Source organism: Oreochromis aureus, linkage group 15 (genome assembly GCF_013358895.1).
Source record: "Oreochromis aureus strain Israel breed Guangdong linkage group 15, ZZ_aureus, whole genome shotgun sequence".
NCBI classification, from domain to species: domain Eukaryota; kingdom Metazoa; phylum Chordata; class Actinopteri; order Cichliformes; family Cichlidae; genus Oreochromis; species Oreochromis aureus.
Window position 1 is genome coordinate 33,590,680 of NC_052956.1, and position 17,180 is coordinate 33,607,859.

The 17,180-nt window shown below is 36.4% G+C and overlaps 1 protein-coding gene across 1 annotated transcript in view; it reads right to left on the reverse strand.

Annotated features, from left to right (window-relative positions):
• Positions 1 to 3,348: 3,348 nt before the first annotated feature.
• The window catches only part of LOC116313947 (E3 ubiquitin-protein ligase rnf213-alpha-like), a 51,577-nt gene continuing 37,745 nt past the window's right edge, over positions 3,349 to 17,180 (reverse strand). Inside the window, exons 30-46 of the mRNA XM_039598865.1 lie at positions 14,741 to 14,983; positions 14,171 to 14,270; positions 13,639 to 13,673; positions 13,437 to 13,540; positions 11,835 to 11,988; positions 11,440 to 11,614; positions 11,167 to 11,255; positions 10,813 to 11,064; positions 9,721 to 9,850; positions 9,389 to 9,466; positions 8,841 to 9,021; positions 8,287 to 8,491; positions 7,563 to 7,640; positions 6,904 to 7,101; positions 6,700 to 6,789; positions 6,278 to 6,456; positions 3,349 to 5,288 (exon numbers count right to left, since the gene is read on the reverse strand). Of these exons, the coding sequence (XP_039454799.1) occupies positions 5,135 to 5,288; positions 6,278 to 6,456; positions 6,700 to 6,789; positions 6,904 to 7,101; positions 7,563 to 7,640; positions 8,287 to 8,491; positions 8,841 to 9,021; positions 9,389 to 9,466; positions 9,721 to 9,850; positions 10,813 to 11,064; positions 11,167 to 11,255; positions 11,440 to 11,614; positions 11,835 to 11,988; positions 13,437 to 13,540; positions 13,639 to 13,673; positions 14,171 to 14,270; positions 14,741 to 14,983 (2,445 nt within the window). The 3' untranslated portion in view covers positions 3,349 to 5,134. The remainder of the gene's footprint in view (positions 5,289 to 6,277; positions 6,457 to 6,699; positions 6,790 to 6,903; positions 7,102 to 7,562; positions 7,641 to 8,286; positions 8,492 to 8,840; positions 9,022 to 9,388; positions 9,467 to 9,720; positions 9,851 to 10,812; positions 11,065 to 11,166; positions 11,256 to 11,439; positions 11,615 to 11,834; positions 11,989 to 13,436; positions 13,541 to 13,638; positions 13,674 to 14,170; positions 14,271 to 14,740; positions 14,984 to 17,180) is intronic.

The window sequence follows — 17,180 nt, forward strand, 5'->3', positions numbered from 1 at the left end:
GAAACTAATATATGATATAGACTCAGTACATGCAAAGCAATATATTTCAAGCCTTGATTTGTTATAATTTTGATGATTGTGGCTTACAGCTTATGAAAACCCCAAATTCAGAAGCTCAGACAATAAGAATATTGTAAAAAGGTTTAATAATGTAGGCTCAAAGTGTCACACTTTAATCAGCTAATGAATCCAAAACACCTGCAAAGGCTTCCTGAGCCTAAGTCCAGAGTCAACGCAGCATCTACCAGGACATTTTGGAGCTCTTCATGCTTCCTTCCACAGACAAGCTTTATGGAGATACTGACTTCTTTTTCCAGCAGGACTTGGCACCTGCCCACACTGCCAAAGATACCAAAACCTAGTTCAATGATCATAGGATTGCTGTGCTTGATTGGCCAGCAAACTCACCTGACCTGAACCCCATAGAGAATTTATGGGGCATTGCCAAGAGAAAGATGAGAGACATGAGACTGAACAATGAATAAGAGCTGAAGGCTGCAATTGAAGCATCCTGATCTTTTATAACACCTCAGCAGTGCCACAGGCTGTAGCATGCATGCCATGCTGCATTGAGGCAGTAATTCGTGCAAAAGGCGCCCAAACCAAGTACTGAGTACATATGTATGATTATACTTTTTAGACGTCCGACATTTCCCTCTTTAAAATCCTTGTTTTATTGATTTCATGTAATATAATTTTCTGAGATTTTGAAATTGGGGTGTTCGTAAGCTGTAAGCCATAATCATCAAAACTATCAAAAATAAAAGCTTGAAATATCTTGCTTTACATGTAATATATATATCATATATTAGTTTGACCTTTTAAGTTGAATTAGTGAAATAAATGAACTTTTGCATGATATTCTAATTTTTTGAGTTTCACCTGTATAAAGTAAATACTGAGTCTGTACAATTCTAATAAGCTTGGAAGTCAGTATTTGGTATGATCACCTTTATCCTTCAACACAGCCTGAACTGAACACCATCCACACAGATACAGCAGCCAGGGAAGCAGAAGAACATCATATGAAAAAGGCCCTGAGTAAATGTGGTTATCCTAGCTGGAATTTTGTCAAAGCTGGGAAGGCACCTAAAGAAATCTCCAGGAGAGCAGGACAAGTGCTGCCTAAGATTCAGTAAAGGACTAGATGTTACCATCCCTGACAATGCATTGCTTTTAATGGAGAAAATCTTGGGGGATGGCTGTTATCAGTCAATCAATCAATCTTTATTTATAAAGCACTTTTCATACAAAAAAAAAAAAACTGTAGCACAAAGTGCTTTACATGGTTAAAAGCAGCCCACCCCACCCTCCCACTCACTCCCCACACACATCCCCCCCCCCCCCACACACACACACTTAAAGAATAATATTAAGCTGGGTACGCATTAGCCAAGTGAGGAGTAAAAGCAGCCCAGAAACTTTACCAGCGGCACACATCGTTGCGTGCCTCAACTTTCGTTCTTTTACCCAAGCTAATCTGCCATTTTTCCTTGGTTAGGTTTAGGGATTAGAGATCTGATCTAAATTGTTAAAATTTGGGACACATCGTCAGTAGTGGACCTTGGATTCATCAGGTCTTTTGGCCATTATCACTACACACCCTCATCCAAGGAGGCCCTGCCAGGGTTGATCAGGCCCCGGAGTGTGTCAATGGTTTAAGTTAAAATTGTTTTTCTCTTTTTCTTTCTGCTGTTTAGTTTTCTACAGTTTAGTTTTCTACAATTTATTCTATCTATTCACTGCAACTAAGAAATACTTACCTCTTTAACATTTATGGAGCCTCATTTCTTCAAAGGGACAGAAAAGGTGACAGAGAGAAGTAAGACAAGTAAGTCAGATAAGATAGGAGAGAGCAGAGAGGAGAGCCGGAAGGGGGGCGCCTGATCTGGCTTCCCACACCTCCCCGCCGGATCGGGCTGTACGCTCTACCGCCCCACTGCCTCCCAGAAAAGGGAAGAAGAGCAGAGGGGAGAAGAGCGGAACATTTTTCATTCTTCTTTTTAATTTTACTACCATGAGGGTAACTGCACAGTCCCAAGGAGGCCCTGAGACAGCTGTAGCAGTCAACCAGCAAAACTTCTAAACAGCAAAGCAGAAACCTCTACTGATCCCGTATGTGTCAGGAGTATTGGAACAGCTGAGATACATCTACTCTAAACACCACGTCTGCATGACTTTAAAACCCCAAAACACGCTGCACCAAAAACTGGTCCACCCCAAAGATCCGGTCCCCTGACACAAACAGAGTAATATAGTATATGCTGTTAAGTGCCAGGAGGATTGCCATGATTTATACATCGGCGAGACCAAATGATCTCTGGCTAAGTAGATGCCACAACACAGAAGAGCCAACTCGTCAGGCCAGGAGTCCACAGTCTATTTACACCTACTGGCCAGTGGACACTCTTTCAATGATGAGGATGTACAGTTCCTGGACAGGGAGGAAGGCTAGTTTGAGCAGGGAGTCAAGAAGGCCTTTTACATGAAAAGGGAAAAAGGAGGAGCCGTAGGGATACATCTTTCACTATCTTACAATGCTGTGATTGCAGACATTCTCCAAATCTATGTGAATTGTATTCATGGCCATTGATCAGTGTTTATTACAGTTTGCATGTTAATGATCAGGAAATTGACCTCATAGCCTGTTGTTAGTCAGTGGTTGCGGGGGTGGGGTCTATCCCAGTCATTCTATTGTAGCTCTTGCTTTGTGTTTAAGGTCACTGTCTGCTGGAAGGTGAATCTCCTTCCTAGTCTCAAGTCCTTTGCAGCCTCCAACAGAATCACTGTGGGCCTCTTACAAACTTCTCTGACCAGTGCTTTCCTTTCTCATTCTGTCAGTTTAGGTGGACGGCCATGTCTTGGTAGATTTGCAGTTGTAGCAACCTAACCCTGCTTTAAACCTATCTACAACTTTTATCTACACCCATGTATCATTTTCATACCACTTAACAAATATGTGCTACTTTGTGTTGGTCTATCACTGAGAATCTCAATCAAAAACATTTAAGTTTGTAGCTGTAAGGTGACAAAATGTTTAAAAGTTCAAGGGGTAGGAATTTTTTTCAATGCACTGTAAACAACCATAAAACACAACAAAAAATGTTATTGGATTTAAATAAAAAAAAAAAACAACTTTTGATTTACTCACAAAGAATCATACAATAACTGTCAGAAACAACAAACAACCATCAAAATCAGACAATCTCCTAAAGCTGAACAGATCTTTTTTTTTTTTTTTTTTTTTTTTTTTTTTTAAAAGGGGGGTTAATTTTTAATAAGTGACTGAAAATGTGTAACTATGGCAGGAATAATATAGTTCAGGTCACATGTGTGTAACAACTACTTTATTGATTATTTCAGAGGAAACATGTTTCCTCTGAAATAATAGGAGGAAACATCCAACAAATAATCAATACAGGATACTTGATATATGTAAGAAAAAGTAATACAATTTTGTCTTTACCAGTTCATTGTGCTCTTAATAGTCAGATGGTGTTGGTCAATAGTAAAATATACTTGATAAAAAAAAAAAGAAAGCAGAAAAAAAGAAAAGTGTATATAATTTTATTGCATAAAGAGTAAATCAACAAAGTTTCACACTATATGATTGTCAAATTCAACAATGCATTTCTGAATTTTCAAAATAAGTCTTTAGTAATTTTTTTAGATTGACAAAATGCAACAAATGAGCAGGTGGCTCATATCGAAGAAATAAGAAATTGTTCAAATAGAGTATTTGAAAAGTATTAGAGAAAATAGATAAAATGTAAAATACTGACTTTCATATTGATGCAAGCAAAAAGTATTTGACACTGTTAGTAAAATGTAAAAAGAAAACTATCAATCATTAATTTCTTTACTAGTTTATGTTTAAATCATATTTTGTTCTTTAGTTGTAAAATAAATGCAAGAATAATGCTAAAACATACCATAAAAACAGTAAATCATCATCAATGTTCTCAGTAAAGGAATTAAAAATTAAAAAAATCAAACAAAAATAGAAGAGTAAAACCTGTTAGTATATAAAGATGAAAAATAAACGAATAAACTCCTCCAGTTTATCTCAAATATACTTCATGTTTGATGAAGTCGCTTAACACAGAAAAATCTGATGAATCAAACTTTCCAGCACAGATAAATGGAAATAATCTCAGACTGCAAGTCAAATGTTTTGTTTAAATGAACGTATTCAAGTCACTTTTATGCAAATTAACATTTATAATTTTTTAACATGTCAGAAAAAATGGTAAATGTGCAGTTTTCGTACTAGTTTATCAATCCATCCTGTTGTTACTTCACCCTGAAAGATTTTACTTTAAAACAAAACACATAATCGTGCAAGAATGATATATAAAATATATGAAAGCAGTCATCCTGTATATACTGTCACAGTGAATACATGAGCAGCTCACTCACGATGTGCTTGAGTTTAATCTGCTTTGCTGTTTCATTGTTTTCACTGATCTTAAAGGTAATTTCTAATCTTTCTTATAAACGAATAAAGAAAAACATTAACAAGACCATAAACAAATAAAATTTTTCACAGAAGTAATATGACTTAAAGTTAAATGATAAACTAAAATCTCTGGTTCAACACACGTCATAGAGATCTTCAAGCTAATAAATGAAAAAAAAAACAAACAAAAAATTTGCAAATCTCAACTTTTACATAAATGCAAATAAAAACTTAGAAAATTTTAAAATATAAGAAAAATAAAATATGTATGAAAAAGTGTAAAACGCTCAGTATACCATTCCCTTGCATGTTTATGATCACACCACGCACATTTATTTACATTGGATTACATGATTTTGCTTTTTTCTATGTGTATCAATCACCTATCGCTTTAATTTCTTATTAGATGGAGAAATATTATTCACTCCTTGCAGCATGATAATATTACTCTTCTTTTTAAAATTCAAACCATTCGCAAGAGAAGTAAAATGTAATGAAAAATAAAATATTAAAATGTAAATATAGTTTTTGTTTGTTGAATTGAGTTTTTAAAATAATTCAAAAACAAATTAACAGCACAACACATCTGATGATTATTACATCAATAAATGCAGAAAAAATACCTTTGTTACTTCTTTAGATAACTAATATCTCTCTATGCACTCATTCAGTTCATCACTCCATCATCAACTCCTGTTTGGCTGTGATGGTGTATTTCCAGGTCTCAATTATCTGAGACAGCTGCACATTTTCAGAGAAGTTTTCCTCAACGTAAGGAGCGACTTCTACTTCTTTACGATCCATGTAGGCACCGACCGCCTCCTTCAGACTGTCAGAAAGAAAGAAAATATTCTTTTTAATAGATAACTTTACATTTGAGCAAATAAATTTTTACTTAGCAGGAAAACTAAAAACATATTATAATAAAGACACACTTTTGGTATAGACAAGGCCAAACGATGGGGCACTATAGTGATGTGGCATAAAATATGCATAAAAACTCAAAGTACTTGGACAAAGACCATTTTCAGATAGCTTTGCCTCTGTACGCCATTGCAGTTGATTTTTATTTATTTATTTATTAACCTTTATTTAACCAGGAAGATCCCATTGAGATTAAAAACCTCTTTTTCAAGGGAGACCTGGCCAAGATAGGCAGCAGCAGGTGTCTCACAGTTACAGAGATTACTCAAACATAGGCATCAACAACACACATGCAACAATAAGTGAAAGAAAACAAATAAAATAAAATTCAATTAAAAAAAAAAAAAAAAAAAGGCAGTTAAAATGACAATCAATCTAATTAAAACAGTTGCATATTATGGACTTGGCCTCAAGGATTCGTAGTTTAGATCTAAAAGCACTTAATGAAATGAATTCAGTCATTTTCCAGTCCTTCTGCAGTTTGTTCCAATGAAAAATTAAAGATGTGATGGAAGTGCAGATTTTAGGCTTTAATTTAAGTATTTTAATAAACATGTAGCATTAACTGTTTAGGAATTACAGTCATTTTATGCACAGTCACACATTTTCAGAGACTTAATTGAAAATTAATTAGACAAACTAACAGTTTTAAATATAAATATTGTTTTTAATACTTAGATGAAAATCTTTTGCTTCATTCAGACTAATCTATAACTTTATGCATATCTTTGCATCTCTGAGATCACTCTTATATATCCATATTTTGGCTACACAGGATCATCTGCAGTGACTGTGAGGTTTAGGATGTAAATCTCTCTTCACACCCGCTAAATCAGGGCCAAACAGAACACTGGCATTACCAAACAAAAATCTGATACTATACAACAGGCTTACCTCCATGATGGATTGTAGTCCTCAGTTGCTCGTAGGCGGCCCAGACGCAACAAGAGGAACTCGTGCATCTCAAGCAGCCACTGGTCCACATTTCCTCTGGACATGAATCCTTTCAGCTCAGTCTTGTTTTCCTCAGTCAGTGGCACCTGGTACTCGGCTGGATACCCCGAAAAGGGTTCCTTTTTAACAAGACATGCAGTCATGCATTTTGTATGTATATGGTAGATGGATTGGCATATATGGTTAATGGTCATACTGACCATTTAATGCTTTTTTTAGTACAAGCCACATTCATTTAATCTAACACTGAAGCTAAGTTTCAAAACTTACAATTTATCTATGCTTAGTGAAAAATAAGCATATGATGTTTAATCTGGCAATTTTGAATCTGAAAAAAAAAATACAGCAAAAATCAAACTTACTCTTTTGAGTTGCAGCATTTTTTCAGATCTGAGAGAGGACAGGACTTGCCACAGACAAACACAGTGCTGCAGTTCACATTTGCTAAAAGCCTGCAAAAAAGTGAAAACCCCTCAAAAACAGTTTGTTCTGTCTGGTTTTTGTCTTATTATTAATACAGATGTTTGACATGTGAGTCTCAGAGTGAAAGAGTGTAATGTAATGACCTTCAGTATGTGATGATCAATGTTTTGGTCCATCTTTAGTATTTCCTGAAGGTAAGTGACCAGTTTCATTGTGGGATCACCACCAGTCATTGAGAGGAAACCCAGAAGCAGCTCCACAATCTTGAGCACCTCGCACACCTCACTGTAGGAGTCCAGCTGTCTGGACACAGTATTCTGTGCCATAGATGTCAGAACACTCTGATAGAGAAACAAAAATATTAGTGAACCTCAAAGACACAAGTTACGTAAATCCCTTTATTGCTGTGTGCATGCACATGTATGTAAATATCAAATGTAAAGCTTGAGTAGTACTTTTAAATCAAATACAGCTGGATGAATGTCAGGAGTATTGCTTTATTTCCTGTAACTATTAGGGCTGAAATAACTCTGTGATTTGGTGATAAACAAGAATTTAAACTGGTATAACTGTAATAATCCATTACTATCTAAAGTCCACATATCATGTGTTAGTGCTTTTGCTGTTAACTGGTACCGGGTCAGTTTTTGACTCGGCACAAACCAAGTGAAAAAAAATGTGTTGTTTAACTTGGAAATTTTGTACCTTAAATATCTATTTTGGGTTTTACACATAGCTATAATCATGTAGAGTTGTAAATTACATCAAAGTGTAGTGACAACTTGCTAATGCGTTACTTTACCTGTGGCACTTTTCCATGAACAGTTTTGAAAATGGTCTCATAGTCTCTCTCTTGCGTGTTGACCAACGTGGGAATTCCCTTAATAAAACACAGGGGGTTTAGTGAGGGGGTTTGGTTTAGGGATCACAAAAAAGCAGTTTTAAACAGAATGGTTTTGAGCTTGGACTTCTAAAGTGGTGGTGAATCTATACAAACACATAGATACTACTGCAAAATAAGTATGACCACACAGAACAGATACAATATGAGAACTCAAATGATGAAGTTAACCAACACAATAAATGAAATCTCCGTAGTGAAGTGGTCTACACATTTGATCACACTCTTTGTTTGTTTAACAATGTGCTGCACAAAGGTCTTTACACCCACATCTACATGCTGTAGCAATTCCTGTGATAGAAATGTGGAATAAACAACAACAGCTTAGTCTTGCTTGTGTTTGTATTGTTTTTAGTTCAGCTTCAGCTGCCGTCTGTTATGACAGAAGTTTAACAGAAAGTGAACTTCCTTCTTATTTGTGCTTTTTAGATTTCACTGTGTTGAATCATGCAAAAATAAAAAATAAAAATAAACAAGGGTGTTGCATGACCACTTTCAACGATTCATTCTGAGCTTGAAAGATCCCTGAAGGTAATGCACGAGCCAGTCAACACCAGATTGTACATTAGTTAGGAATTTGGGTCATTTAAGGTGTGTTTAAGCAAACCAGGCTGTGTGGACTCACTGCGCGGGTAATGAGAGGTTTTCCCTGCAGAAAGCGGGTGAGGATCTGCTGTTGGATCCTGGGCAGGTCATACTCAGACATTGTCTCGTGGCCACGTTCCAAGCTGTACTGGCAGTTAGACAAAACCAGAGGAAACAGGTCCTTCTCCACATCATAGCTGATCACATGCTGCTCCGTTAACTCCAACAGACTCACTGTGTAGTCACTGCAGACATCACAATGTAGATATGAACTTTAATCTTCCAACATTTCTTTGTCCAAATAATTTTGGTTAAATGTTGGTCTAGAATGAAGAAAAATGTTTGTTGAGAGCAAAACTTAACTGTATTATATTTACAATATATACTATATCAATAGCACTGACTCAGTAATTGGTTATGTGGCTCTGTGTTTCTATGTGAAGCTCAGGCGAAAGGAAGGATTTTTAATACTAACACCTCTGAATGATACTCATTTGGCTCATCTAACTTAAGTCTATTGAAGTTTCACTTGAACTTCAGGTAGAAAATAGATAGGTAGAAAAAAAAGCAGAATAACCTGCTTTAAAAAAGTACCTGCTGTCCTCTCGTGTGTGACGGTCCACTGCATTCACTAACTCATTGTGGAGAGTCACCAGATAGCTGACCAGCCCTGTGGCACACAGGCCTGGACCCTGCCGACGGGGCAGGAGGTACTGCAGGTCACTGTCCAGGTCCAAATCCCTGCTGCAAAACTCTTCTGGAATTTTTATTTCATCTATAGTTTTGAAAGGACACATAAATAATTCCTTATTTGTAATACAGCATTTTCCATTACTTTGACCTATGTGGTATATGCATAAAAACACCAATTATTATACTCGACTGTAGGAGGCAAAATGATGACTATTGTCATGTAGAGCACACTGTAAATGTATGTTCTCACAGGGCAACTGAAATCAATCAAGAACTGCACTGTTCTCATTTTAAGTTAAATTGAAGTCATATTATTCATTTATTTATTTATTTAAGTTGAACACAATGCACAGAACAAAATAATTTAAGGAGAGACAAGAAAATATGTAATAACATAAATAGATTGAATGTGAAGGTGAGACAAAGAGCAGAATAAGTGCTTTACTTACTGCCGGTCACAGAGACTCTTAGCTCATTCCATGTTTTCAGGAAGGTTTCAATGTGTTTTTGATACCATGGGCTCATTTCTGAAACAAGTAATTTAGAAACAGTGACTAAAAACTTAAAAAATGACAAAAGACAAATAAACAGTGACTACATTTTTATGACATGAAATGAAACAAGAGAAAGAAAAAAATATGTCAGTTGTCCCTGCAGCAAATATTAACTTTGGTGATAGATTTTATTTTTGGTTTTCACATGAATACAAGTTAGTACAACAGTCAATTGTTCATATTTTCAGAAAAAAAAAACAAAGTTTAAGTCCATTTAATCTCTGTACCTATTTGCTGATCAATGAAATCTCTGATGGAGCCCACGATCTCTTCAGTTGCATTCTGGTACTTTCTCACCAAATGTTTCTGCAGCATTAGGATTTCTGGGAGGAATTTGATATGTCGAAATTCTCTTTCCTGTAAAAAGAAGTTTAGATAAATGGCTATCACATCTTTGGTCATTTCTAATTCTGTTACTGAGAATATTGACCCACTTATTGAAACTTTAAAGAGTAATTTATTATGATTTTATATATAGAATATCAGGATAATAAGTGTTGCAAAGTAATACTGTAGTTTAATCAAATCTATAGATTTCACAGGTTTGGCTAATCTGTAATTCCAAATTAGCAGCAGGCACAAATGATTGCATGTCTTTATATGCCAATTTGGGCTTGTAGTCTGAAGTCAAGCTACATATCAGCCCTGTGATTGGATTGTGAACTGCCTACAACTGACCCCACCTGTCTATCAGTGTTAGACACTGGTGACTCTCTATAAGTAAAACTTTTAGTGCACACAGGAAATAATAGTAATGATCAATAATATTTATAAAATAGTTTTAGAAACAACACTATTATGAATAATGGGATTCAAAATGGAAAAAAGAAATCAAAGCAGTGAAAGAGCTCAACTACAGAAAAATCAAAAGTCATAATATATAAGGACAAATTTGACATTTAGTCTAAATGTAGCCCTGGCTATATAAATAGTTCATTTATTTTGATGGTTGAATGTAAATGCTCTGTGTGTTTAAGAATAAATACAAATGCCTGTAAGGTATGTGATGTGTGTTAATGCACAGCGTTCTTATTTGGTTAAAGTTGATATTAGATACCTAACCATTGCTCGACAACTTTATTAATGTTACTTATTTTCTTTTGTTTTATTAGAAGTATTTTATAATTGACCTGCTTGCGTCTGGTTTATTTTATTGCACAATTCATTCACAAGCATCAAAAAGGGGCCCCTCTCAATAGGACGTAGGACAGGTGTTACATAAATGTTGCACAAAAGGAAAATTTCAGAATTGTTTGAAATGCACAAGAGCAGTGAATTCCAATAATTTTGTGAAAGCGTTACATCTGTGTGACACACACCTTCTGCAGGAACCTCCAGAGCAGGGGGAGCTCCTCCTTTTGATCATTAGTCTCCATAATGTGTGTGAGGCTGAGCAGTGACAGCCTCTCCCTGCAGCTCCACACTGCTGAGCTGTCGACCTCAGAGCACTGTTGCAGTGAGGCGAGGAAGCTACAGTCATCACCGTGGATCGTCCTTATGATGAAGTTGGAAGATACACGGGAGTCATTTCTAATGGTTCCGTTTGCCTCTTGTAGGAGTTGGTCAAGATCCTAGACACAAAATATTGGTAAAGGTGATATAAGAGGGTTTATATAGATAAGACTGAAAAAGTGTTGATGACAAAAAGGGTAAAAACTGAGTTAACGAATTACCTTCAACTTTGGTGTCATAATATCTGTCGCCACAGTAGTCTCCCAGGTGTTTCTGGATTCTTTGGATGTAAGGTAAGGGTCGATAGTAGCTAGAAAAAACATTTACATAGCCATTGGTTAAACAGTCAAATACCAGTTTCCATATTTGTTGACATTTAATTCTCACAAACAATTCCTGTCCAAGGGTGCCTGTTTTATTCAAATTATTATTAAGTTGAATTTTCACAGTCTTTTGTCCTGCCATGAATGTCCTTTAACAAATGGCTTCCTTACAGTTACTGGCATGCGGTAGCTCTTGAAGTGATTTGAGCACCAAGTGAACAGATGTTACAGTGTCGTCAGCTCCTTTTCCCAGTGCCTGTGACAGCTGTTCAAGATCCTTTATTATGTGCAGCCTGAGAAACAAACTGACATCCTCCACAGGTGGCTGGATTATCTGTTGGACAACCTGAAAAAAATAGTGGATAATAGCATCATGCTACATACAAGACAGCAACATCATTCATTGAGTTTAACTATTTTGCAGAATATTAATCAGTGAGCTACACACAACCTAAAAATGCTAGTCTCACCAAGTCACCAAAAGTTGCTTAAACATTACAGCTACTGTACAAAATAACTTTAGATACTTTATTTATGATGGTTAAGAGCCCTAAATTAGAGCTCACCTGGGGTTTCTCTGAGGCTCCCAGCATCATGGCCAGATGTGTAACTAGCCGGACCAGAGTAAAGGGAGTCAGAGACATGCTTTTGGTATCTAAGGCATCTGGGTTGTTTCTCCGTTCAGGATCTCCCAGAATGTGACCAGGACGTGTTTGATCCCTAAAACAACAGATCTGCATCAGTCAAAAGTAGAGTAGGTCTCCTCCCAGTGCAAAACAGGTGACATTTAGAAGTGCAAGCACACATGTGAAAGTTAATATAGTTAATATAACATTACCCTTGTGCTGCTTTTAGAAAATTAAATTAGTGACAATTAGTTCACAAGGTTATACTATGCATAAAATATGTATTGTTTTTAAGAGTATATTTAAAGTACAGCCATAACAAGACAAATAAACCTACTCTAACAAAAAGAGACCAAACTGCTGCTGTTCTAAAACAAACTGAACTCTGCTTCTTATATTACACATGCAGCATCTACAATCTCAAAGGAAATAATCTCAGGAAGAAAAACCAGCAAACACAGTTAACATGTGTGACAGCCTCTTTTTAATACAAACTGGTTGTGAATACTAACCAGTTTTTCTGCAGTATCCTTGAAAAAAATCTGAACGCATTCTTTACAGTTTTTTTTTTAAACTAAACCTTTCCAACACAATGAATACACAGAGTATGTAATGGTACTTGGTCTGTGACCCAGTGTTTAGTGTGTTTTAGTTTTATTCTTTGATTATTGTTATTTTCTCAGTGTTTCCTGGTTTATTTTGAAACAGTCTTTGTGTCTTTGTCATTGTGCCTTGTGGCGTCAGTATGTTCATTCTAGTCGGCTGTTTCCCCATGTGTTTCCACTTCTCCTCATCACCTCCTGTGTGGCATGCGGTAGCCACACAGGAGGCTACCGCATGCCGTCTGTCAGGTCGTCTGTTTATTCCACGTCATAGTTCTCACAGTCTTCATAATTTTTATAGTTAGTTTTCCAGTTTAGTTGTCATACCTGTTTCGCCTTAGCTTTTGTGTTTTCTCCTTACATCAGCCCAAATAAAGTCTCACTTTTGTTTAAAGATTCCTCTCTCAGTGTCTGCTTTTGGATCCATTCTCAAAAGACATCACCGTGACAGAGCAATTCAATGATATCAAACTACTGGTCGGAATCGTCTTGGCAGAATTTTCTGTTCACGGTGCCGTCTCATTGTTAAACTTTTTCAAATGCACAGAAATGAAAACTTATCATATGTTTAAAAAATTGACAATGGGAATTTAGTTTATTTTACTTCACAAAATAAAGGATAATACTGATTTTTTAAAAACCCCCCACTAGCATAACAAATGTGCTTCTTTTAACAGTTTTACCAATAAAAAAACCCCAAACTTGAATGATTTCTATGTCGTTCATATTTTATACAACAGAAAGTTTTGTACAAAATCAATTTATCTGCATTTTTGATGGTTCCCTTGTGCGAAATACCAGAATAATTCCTGTTTTATATTCTAGTATTGTTTTAATAGAAAGGGCAAATTATCTAGCAATTTTTTTCTACAAAGTTTTACTTTAACAGTAAAGAGATTTATTTAATGCATTATTTTGCTTGACAATTACTGACACTCACTCATGCAATGGAACTTGTGTGAATCCAGGCAAGGCTATGTGATGTTCCCCTCCAATTTCTTCGCCACACTCCAGACATCGGCCTCTCTCCATGGGCCGGCCGCACTGCAGTGCAAGATTACACATACAGTATAATTATAAAACATCGAGTCTGTAATCATTGTGAAGAATATATTAACTGGAACAGCATAAAAATGGCTTACCATATCAACACAGCATGGGTGATTATTTGGGCAGACTGTGAAAAAGACATAATATAGATTAATCTGTGAATTTATGGTCAAGTTTGTGCAAATTACTCCTGAACCAAGTCTTGCTACCTGATAGCCATCTTGGTAAAACATCTGACCAATCTATATTAACTTTTATTCAATGGTCAGCAAAAATGACCAGCTAAATCTTAAAAACCAAACAAACAAACAAATCTCTAGTGAATTTGCCCCATAATGAAGGTTTTTAAAAGCTTTGTGTCCCCTGGAAGTACTATTGTATTTGGTGTAGCAGAATTCTACCAAAGATTTCAATTTAGAGTTGTTTTGCGTGCCATATCTCTTTTTCATAATGTCTTTCAACTCATTTAAGGTTCAGCATGATGACTGAAATACAGGTTATCCAAATATTTCCTGGTGAGGGGAGAAAATCAAGTAAAGGTTGTCAAATTGTCAGAATACCCGGTTACAAGAAAAGATCATTAAAAATGAATTTAGTTGCATATATGAAAGGAATAATACTTACCATACCACGTGAGCTGGCCCTGATAGTGTGTTTCTTGTTGTTGTATGGCTGCCTGGGCAACAGCTAACATGTCATCAGGCATTGTGGGTATAAAAGCCCTCTGTAGGTTAAATTAAGTGAAAATCTAAGGAATGCCATAAAGGTAACATGAATCTTATCTTGCTGAAGTTATCCATTGCAGAGAGTAAATAGCACAGATGTATCCTTCTTCTATTTTTGAGTGTTATTGTGTTTGCTGAGTTGTATTCCTGGATCCTTTTCTTTTTTGACTTTCTTATTTTGTGCATTTTATCAGTCAGTAAAGACTAGCTTCGATTTCATCCCCTTCGTTTTAACATCTGACTTAACTATGACATTATCTCAAAGTATCTGTAATGGGAATTTTTTTTTGTAGATAAACCTGACTCCATATTACATAGCTCAAAGGCACATTTGCATACCACTCTCTTATCCAAACCTAGTCATTTCTGGATATAAAACTAAAATCAAGGGTTTGAAATGTGATTCCACAAACTAATGGGTAAAATCATGTGGCTAAATCAATCTTTTATATACAATCACATTGTTTACCTGCATATTTTCAGGTGACAGGCCAATGTGTTTCAGTGGCATCAGCAGAGGATGATTCCCTGTGAGCAGCACAGCTGCTAGATGGATGATCAGCTCGATGACAGTGTTTTCCTCAATGGTATTACCAGGTTGGATCGTAAGAGCTCCCAGTCTGTTATAAATCAATGCTGACGCAAAATTTCTTACTTCTCTTTGAGGCAGGTATCTTGAGCCGTTAATGAGGTCATCAAATACATTACATTGCTGTTGGGGATACAGAAAACAACTAAGAGAAGCAACACTTTTTTTTTTTTTTTTTTTTTTACTGTGTAACAGTATTAATAATAATAAACGTCTCTCTGTGCAAAATGGGTTTAAAAACATAAACAACTGTGAGATACTGTTTGTCCGTGATTTGAACTGGGGCAGGATAAGCCTGATATTTGTATCCCATTGTATTTTGTTTATATATAAAGAGCTAATATCACCAAAATTTCATTATAAGAAGTGTTTGTGAACTAAAAATCAATAATTTGGGATACTGTTTGTCCGTGATTTGGACAGCCCAGCCCATTTAAAATAATACAGAACAATGATATTAATCCATTTAATAGTGATGGAGAACATTTTTTGCAGATCAATTATTTTTAATTTTGATATTTTATGCACAATTTTCCAGTAATACAGATTTGTGTAGTGAGGTGTTTTCATGGTATTTTATTGCTTCTTTTCTTCCACCATTTGTCATTTCCAGCTAATAGTAAATAATTTTGGTAGTAGAGTATTTACCCACATAGCAAGCAGGTCTGGCCCAGATCTGGTATCAAGCCGGCATCAAGCTGGCTGACTTTTGGCATGATAAGATGTATGTCATCCAGATATGGGCAAGGTCTGGCAATGATACCACTGTTTGTGATGGCATGCCATATCTGGCTCGATTGTCTTCCCGGGGCCAGAGCAGGCGACATTGAAGGAAATTTAAAACTGCTGGCTAAGGGTAAACGTAAATTCAGTAAAATCATAATTCACGTCGGCAGTAATGACACCCGGTTACGCCAATTGGAGGTCACTAAAATCAATATTGAATAGGTGTGTAACTTTGCCAAAACAATGTCGGACTCTGTAGTTTTCTCTGGTCCCCTCCCCAATCAGACCAGGAGTGACATGTTTAGCCGCATGTTCTCCTTAAATTGCTGGCTGTCTGAGCGGTGTCCCAGAAACGATGTGGGCTTCATAGATAATTGGCAAACCTTCTGGAGGAAACCTGGTCTTGTTAGGGAGGCGGCATCCATCCCACTTTGGATGGAGCAGCTCTCATTTCTAGAAATATGGACCAATTTATTAAACCCCCAAAATATGACTATCCAGAGTTGGGACCAGGAAGCAGAGTTGCAGTCTTACACGCCTCTCTGCAGCTTCTCTCCTCCTGCTACCCCCAAAACCCATCTCCATTGAGACTGTGTCAGCTCCCAAAAAGACAAAAACAAACTAAAAACCAGCAATAAACAACTTAAACATAAAAATCACAAAGAAAGAACAATACAGTATCCACATCTGAACCAAAGAGTAAAACAGTGAAATGTGGATTATTAAATATTAGGTCTCTCTCCTCCAAGTCTCTGTTAGTACATGACTTAATAATTGATCAACAAATCGATTTACTCTGCCTTACAGAAACCTGGTTGCAGCAGGATGAGTATGTTAGTTTAAATGAATCAACACCCCGAGTCATTCTAACTACCAGAAATCTCGAAGCACAGGCCGAGGGGTGGTGTGGCAGCAATTTTTCACACCAGCCTATTAATTAACGAAAGACCAAGACAGACTTTTAATTCATTTGAAAGCCTGATGCTTAGCCTCGTCCACCCCAGCTGTAAAACTCAGAAACCAGTCTTACTTGTTATCATCTATCGTCCACCTGGGCCTTACACAGAGTTTCTCTCTGATTTCTCAGACTTTTTATCTGATTTAGTGCTCAGCTCAGATAAAATAATTATTGTGGGTGATTTTAACATCCATGTAGATGCTAAAATGACAGCCTCAACATCGCATTTAATCTGTTATTAGACTCAATTGGCTTCTCTCAAAATGTAAAAGAACCCACCCACCACTTTAATCACACTCTAGATCTTGTTTTAACGTATGGCATAGAAACTGAACATTTAACAGTGTTTCCTGAAAACCCTCTGCTGTCTGATCATTTCCTGATAACATTTACATTTACAATAATTGATTACACAGCAGTGGAGAGTAGACTTTATCACAGTAGATGTCTTTCTGAAAGTGCTGTAACTAAGTTTAAGAATATAATCCACCCACTGTTATCATCTTCAATGGCCTGTACCAACACAGAGCAGAGCAGCTATCTGAACGCTACCCCAACAGAGGTCGATTATCTTGTTAATAATTTTACCTCCTCACTACGTGCGACTCTGGATACTGTAGCTCCTGTGAAAACTAA